The following is a 7,283-nucleotide window of genomic DNA, read 5'->3' as shown; positions in this document are numbered from 1 at the left end:
TGGAAATTATATCCCAAGAAAATTGGAAATAGGTGTATCTTTATTTTGTACTATCTTTGTGGGCAGAGCCTGAACTTTTTAAGTTTTGCTTTGACACTTGTATCTAATGGGGTATCCTTGGTCTTAATATTTAAGCATAGAGTGTTTAGACTGAAACTCCAGACAAGCCTGGCAGCTCAGACTCCCTTCTTTGAGCAACAATATCCCCACAACCTGTAGAGCACTGGCACATCTGACAAGTAACCCTGGTCTCCACTAGAGCATGGAAAACATTGGCAACATTTCTATCCACCACTGCCACCTAATGGCTCTTTTGGCTACTACAGCTCTACTTCCTGATTTTGAACTCTGGGATTCTGGCCCCAGGCAGAGAGGTGTTGACTTGGTGACTCTAAGGTCCTGTTCCATCTTGGGAGCCTGAGATTCTATAATTGCCTTTGGCATTAGAAGATGTGGACGAAAGGGGCCACATGCTTACCTGACAAGCTCAGGAGAGGCCTGCATGGCAGTCTTGCAAACTTGGAGACCTATAGTAACCACAAAGGATGGTCTGAAATTAAACTTTAACTAAAAGCAGTTATGGTATGTAGTTAAGTCCTGGGCCAGTATCTTCACTGACAAGGTCAACCTTTACCTTAACTGAGCCTATCTGTCTTTTTGCATCTATGATAACACACCCTTGAAATGTCTGGGTAATTTGTAACTTCTCTTTTTCTGGAGCCCCTGGGGCACAACCATGTATGCTGGGTCCCAGGACAGATGCCAAATTCCTTCATCATCATGTTAATTGTTCCTGCACCCACCTAAGTATGTGTCCATCATTTTACTTTTTATCCAATCCCAGGGGTTTCCCTGCTTTGCTTATTCCTCCTCCTTAATCTATCACCAATGAATTTCATGTAACCCACCTATGTTCCTCCTTTGGATTGAAATGTATAAATACAAATGTAACCCCGCCATTTTCCGGAGCACTATCTCAATTCGTTGAGGTTCTGCTTTCTGGGATATGTCGACAGTTTGGCTCAAATCAACTCACAAAAATTCTTTACAGGTTTCAATGTGTTTTTTTTTACGTTAACAAAGACAATATTTGTCTGTCAAAGAACAAGAGACCTAAATTAATCCAAATCAATAAAACTTTGATGAGGTCTTCCACCAAACTAGAAAAAAAAAAATACAGCCCTAACCAGTTTGGCTCAGTGGGTAGAGAATCGGCCTCCAGACTTAAAGCTCCCAGGTTCAATTCTGGTCAAGGGCATGTACCTTGGTTGCAGGCACATCCCCAGTAGGAGGTGTGTAGGAGGCAGCTGATCAATGTTTCTAACTCTCTATCCCTCTCCCTTCCTCTCTGTAAAAAATCAATAAAATATATTTAAAAAGAAAAGACACCCAGAACACTAAAAAGCACAATGTAAATGTAAAGAGCTTGGCAAATGGGGAGCATGGCAGGCCAGCAGCTGTGCTGAAGCAGTGGCCATGTATGAACACTTGTTATTCCTGTAGGGTTGGCTCTTCCCTCTTCAGTCATGTACCACATTTTTGCTCAAGTCCCAAGAACATGCGTTCACTTGATTCTATCATAAATTGTAATTGATGTACTTAATGGAAATTTTCTCAGCTGCTATTTATTTCAGTATTGTGGAATAACCAAAATTTTTCTTAGTGTATAATTTGATATTCTTCCATGGTGTGCCAAATTTGTGTAACATTATTATGAAACAGACAAAATGTATCACTGCTAAATGATGATGAGAAAGAGTATTCACTTTGCTCCCTCTCTCACATGCCTTCCCATGAAACCATCAGAACCCTGGACTCACTGGTCTTTCTAGATTTACAGTCATACCCCAAGGGCTGTTTAGTAATACCACAGGCTTAGTGCTAGAACCTGTGGCATTTTTAAGTATGTAAAAATATTTGACATAAAAATGTTTATTGATGTACATATAAGAAACGTTCAAAATAAAGATTACTATTTAATTTAATGTACACGAAAATGTACCATTTGTTTTCTTTTAATTCAGGATTTATATGAATCACATCACACTTGAGAATAACTTGAAGGTCAAATTTTTCTTCCGTAGTAAGAATTTCTTATGTGTGATGGTTGTTAAGAAATCATAGCCAATCATAAAGTAAATGAGTTGCTCATTCACAAACAATTTGAAAGACAAAATTATAAAAATCAGATTCAAATTTTCAGTGAGAAGTCACTTTAATTATTGGATGTGGGAAAACTGACATATATTTGATATAATGTGGGGGAAGATATGACGGTTTTTATAGGCTCTGCATGTTCTTTAAATTTTTCTCCAAAGAACTGAAAATATTGTCATAACTTACAAAATATTTTTCTGGAAACACCAAATATTTTAAATTCTCAGATCTTCAGATTTCTTAACACATAAAGTTTTTAAAGTTAATATGAAATTTGTTTTCTATTTTGTTATTACCTATACTTGTTCAATTCTATTTTAATAGCTATCATTGAGAGAAAATCATATTCCAGAAAGAAGCATTCTATTTACTTGATTGGTATGTTTGAGTGTGTGTGACACACTGCCCCTGGGGAGTGAGAGTTCCACAGTTTAGACAGAATTCTCTTGAGAGATGATGGCAGCAATCCTCTTCTCTTTCTTATTCTTCTTTTGTGGAAGTTGTTACAAAATCATTACAGCAAACTGTAAAAATGACTTGATGAAAGTTTTGTTTGTTGTTGTTTTATCACATAGTAACATCATTTGCCTATTGTGTAACAGTGTACAAACATTTATTGGAAAAACTAGAAAATACGAGTGTTCTCTGAGAATAGTCCACCTTGTTCCTAAGAATAAGCTTGAATTCCTCTTCCTCCAGTCTTCTGTAACAGTTGACCCAGACCCACTTCCAATCATTGCATCAATTCTTCCATGCTCCTCTCTGCTCTTTTCTAACTAGTATATAATAATTCTACCTTTGGCCACAAACCAACCAATTCTTAGGGAATTGGGTCTGTCTCCCTTCACCTCAGGGCAAAACTGCTCTCATCTGCTCTCCTTACAGCCAGCTGACTTATGGACTTGAATACTTACAATCTTGTCTTTAACAAACCTCTGATTGACCTATCCCTGGGCTCAGAAGACCCTCTTTACTCAGGCCAGTGTGGCTCAGTTGGTTGAGCATCATACAATGCTCCAAAGGTTGCCAGTTTGATACCTGGTCAGGGCATGTACCCAGGTTCTGGGTTTATTTTCAGTCTTAATGCATACAGGAGGCAACCAGTAGATGTTTCAGTCTCACGACAATCTCTCTCTCTCTCTCTCTCTCTCTCTCTCTCTCTCTCTCTCTCTCTTTCTCTCCCCTCTCTCTAAAATCAATAAAACATGTTTTTTAAAAGTCTATTTTCTTCATAGGCTTCCTATCTTACTGTCTCATCTCAGTGAACTGGAGCTCCTATTCCTTCCCCATGGATGCCACATCTCCTTTTAGGGAGGAGTTAGTATGCCCTAATGGTCTCTGTGTGCCAGGACCTAGCACAGTGCCTTGTACCCAGAGGAGCTTATGTAACGTTTTTAATTAAATTAATTAATAAATGGATTTAAGAGTGTGAATGGACATTGCATTCTATGACTGATAGAAAGGTAAGTACTCAGAGTCTTAAGGAATATGAAAGAATGGTTGGGGCAGGAAGTTGTGTTCAGGAAACATTGATTTTCCAAAAGAATGGATTGACAAGAAATGTGATATTAATGAAGAAGAGAAGAAAAAAAATATACTTTAGGTGACTGCGTATACTAGACTCATGATGTGCTGTCACTAGCCCAGCAGATCCCTGTCCTTTTAGTCTCATTTGCCCTTTTAGCCTAATTTGTCCTACCATACCTTTTACCATTGGCAGGAGCCTTGTTGGAAGAGATGATGATGGTCCTCGGTCCCCTGTTGTTGGTCTTCATCCTGGGGCCCTGTCTGACCCCACCAACCCTGGCTCAGGATGACAGATACAAACACTTCCTGGCTCAGCACTATGATGCCAATCCACGTGGCCGGAATAACAAATACTGTGATACCATGATGAGCATACGAAAATTGACTTCACCTTTGTGCAAAGACATCAACACCTTTATTCATGGCACCAAGAATAACATCAAGGCTGTCTGTGAAGACAAGAATGGAGTGCCTTATGGGGCAGATTTCAGAAGAAGCAAGTCTCCTTTCCAGGTCACTACTTGCAAGCTCAGAGGAGGGTCCAACCGGCCTCCCTGTGAGTACAAAGCCACAGCAGGGTCCAGAGACATTGTTATTGCCTGTGAACATGGCTTGCCTGTCCACTTTGATGAGTCCTTTTACCGTCCATAGCCAGCAGGCCACTAGCCCAGAGTTGGCTCTGCTCTCTATCCCTGGCATTTCCCCTACACACTCTAGAACAGGGGTGGCCACATTCATTGCCAGGGGCCCAGAACATGAGCTGCCTGGATCTTTTGTTTTCTGTTTTACAATATATTAACAAATAAAAATGTCTCTGAAATCAGTAAGAATCAAAGTCTTCTCATCAATTCTTGGCCTATTTATTTTTACCCATTTTCTCTACTCAGCTGCCCCCAGAAAGGATGGCATGGAATACAAACATCTTTTTCCCTATCAGTTACTTCTCTCTCAGTCAACAGGGAGGTAGACTTTCCCTTTTTGTGAGTGTAAGGTGATAGATCCTCCCTTCCCCCAACTGGTGGGCAGGGTATGATGTAACCTGCAGCCCAGAAATACCTGAGTGACTAACCAGGTGCCTTATATGGACTATACATTGGACCACCAATCCTCCACACCTGCCAAATACCCTAAGCCCTTGTCCTATATGGACAATGCAGTAAACCACCAATCAGTGTCCACAGAGTACACTAAGCCCCCCACCCCTTCCCATTCCGCCCCTCAAAAGGCGTGCCCACCCTGCAAGTGTTGCTGTCTTCCCCTTGTGAGGCAGCCCGGCGGGTGCTTCTCCTCTAATAAAGCCTGTAGTCCTGGTTTTTAGGCCTCCATCTGATCTTTCATTTTGGTGCTGAAACCCGGGAGAGGTGAACGGGAGCATGGATGATCCTCGAACCTAGGCCCGAACTTCTGATTCCTGCTCTGGCTCTGCTCGGTGGTACGGTTCTGAGTTGATCGGCCCGCTCCGGACACCTCTCGAACCCTTCCGCACCAGGACACGTGGGGATCTCGTCGCTTCCCTTCCACCAGTAGGCTTCAGGGACTTTCCCAACACACACTCTCTCTCTCTTTTTTTCTTTCACTCCCTGTGACCTGGAGGGGCATTAGGGCCTACAGAGTTTCCTGTCTACTCGGCTACACGTTTCGTGCGTTCTACGAAAGCCCAGGTACCTGGCCGGGAATTCTCTTCTACTCCGCGGGAAAGGTCTCGGGGTGATGACCTTGGAACCTTTTCTCGTCTCTCTCTCGCTACAGGTTGGCTGAGGGAAAAGGAGGACACTCCTTGCTCCCTCCCCAACTTCTCTCGCCCTTCCCTCCGGTCATAGGGACCTCTCAGTCCAAACCCCCTCGAAAAACACCCTTAGGGTGTCTCCTCGCCAATCTCTCTACTCTTGGTCTTTCCGGCTACATCAAACCAAAGAAGCTCTACCTGGCCACAGTATAAACTCTCTCAGTGGCCTGAAAACAGCCCTTTTGATTCCAGTATCCTCCGAGATCTAGATAATTTTTGCCACCGGACAGGGAAAGCTTTCGAAATCCCTACGAACAGGCTTCCTTTTCCCTCCGCTCTCACCCCTTTCTTTACTTCTTATGTTCCACTCATCAGATCCTCCTCGCAAAGTCCTCTTTGCCCTCTCAAACTGATTCTCAGCTCCTCTCTGTCTTCTGACTCTTACAACCCTGCCCTAGAAACCTGCATCCTCTACCTTCTGAGATCTCTCACCGCCATCCTTCCCCTGGGTGCTCTCTGCCGGATCTCCGCCCACTGACTGTCAGCAACCGAATTCAGGTGGCTGGCCAGTTCCCTTTGCTCGAAAGTCACAGGGGGGAGGGTATTACCCGGGTAGCCATTCCCCTCTCACTCTCTGATCTTTCTCAAATCGAAACGTCTTGGCTCTTTCTCTTATGTCCATTCTACCCCTGAGGGAGGCAGCAGGAACTCAGGGCATAGTCTGAGTCCATGTCTCATTCTCTACGTCCAGCCTCACACAGATTGAGAGGCATCTCAGGTTTCTTTTTCCACTGACCTCACCACCTTTACTCCCCCCAACATGTGCAGAAACTTCCACAAACCCCTCAAGAAGACCTCGTTAATCTGATCTTTAAGGTCTTTAATAATAGAGACGAGGAAACCCATATCCAAAATCAAAGACGAGATCAGGCCAAGGCTGAGGCCCATTAGGAGCCTTCCAGCTCCTAGCCACCGCTTTCAAACCCCAAACGACGTGCCGGTCCTCCAACCTCGGGTAAGTCAGGGGCTAAGCCTCCTCCAGGCCCATGCCTCAAATGCAGCAAGGAAAGACAGTGAGCCAAGTCCTGCTCAAACCCGAGACCCCTGCCTGGGCCCTGCCCAAGGTGCGGAAGGGAAAGGCCACTGGAAATCAGACTGTAGTCTGGCCTCCGGGTCAGGCCTCAGCCAGTCCAGCATGGCCGCCCTCTGAATCTGGTTTGGAGCTCCCAGACCTCCTGGGACTGGCCACCGAAGAAGCTGCCCAGGACCCAACAGGGCCCCACAGACTTACACCACCAGGACAGAGCCTCGGGTAAGGACTGTGGCGACAGGTAAGCCGATCTCCTTTTAATTCTGCCCTCTCCAGATTCTCTGGGACCCTTGTCCACTCCTCAGTCTCTGTTATGGGGGTTGACGGATTAGTCTCACAGCCATTAGCCACCTCACCTCTACACTGCATCTTACTAAATTCCCCATCCACTCTTTTCCCGTTCTACCTCGGTGTCCAGCCAGGGCTACCATGTATCCCCTCATAAAGCCCAGTTGTCTCAAACCACAGTCACCTACCTCAATTTCACTCTCTCACCCCACAAGGCCGCTCCATTCCTGGGACTGTAAACGTCTTATCTCCTTATCTCATCTAAGACTGTCCCCTCCTCTGAAGAAGAAATCTTCTTTCTCAGGCTCACTGAGTTCACAACTGTAGTCTTCTTGCAAAGCTCCTCCATGACGTGACATGGCGAAGGGACCCCCCTCACTGAGCCTTTAGATCCCAAGGCCAACATTCTCACCCCTTTAATGCTCTGAAAGCTACTCTGACCTCAGCGTCTTCTCACCCTGCTCCCCTCACCCACTCCACCCTTCCCAAAAAAGA

General features: G+C 44.6%; 1 protein-coding gene across 1 annotated transcript; it reads left to right on the top strand.

Moving 5' to 3' along the window:
- Positions 1-3,894: 3,894 nt before the first annotated feature.
- LOC308533381 (angiogenin-like) lies at positions 3,895-4,335 on the top strand (the record flags this gene model as incomplete). The annotated part of the gene is made up of 1 exon (XM_081111362.1): positions 3,895-4,335. One exon carries the CDS (start codon positions 3,895-3,897, stop codon positions 4,333-4,335), a length of 441 nt encoding a protein of 146 aa, XP_080967488.1.
- Between the last annotated feature and the right edge of the window lie 2,948 nt (positions 4,336-7,283).

Source organism: Myotis nattereri (assembly GCF_964212035.1).
Source record: "Myotis nattereri genome assembly, chromosome: 1".
In the NCBI taxonomy this organism is placed as follows: Eukaryota; Metazoa; Chordata; class Mammalia; order Chiroptera; family Vespertilionidae; genus Myotis; species Myotis nattereri.
The sequence above is the reverse complement of the archived record's forward strand: the minus strand, read 5'-3'. Positions and strand labels throughout refer to the sequence as shown.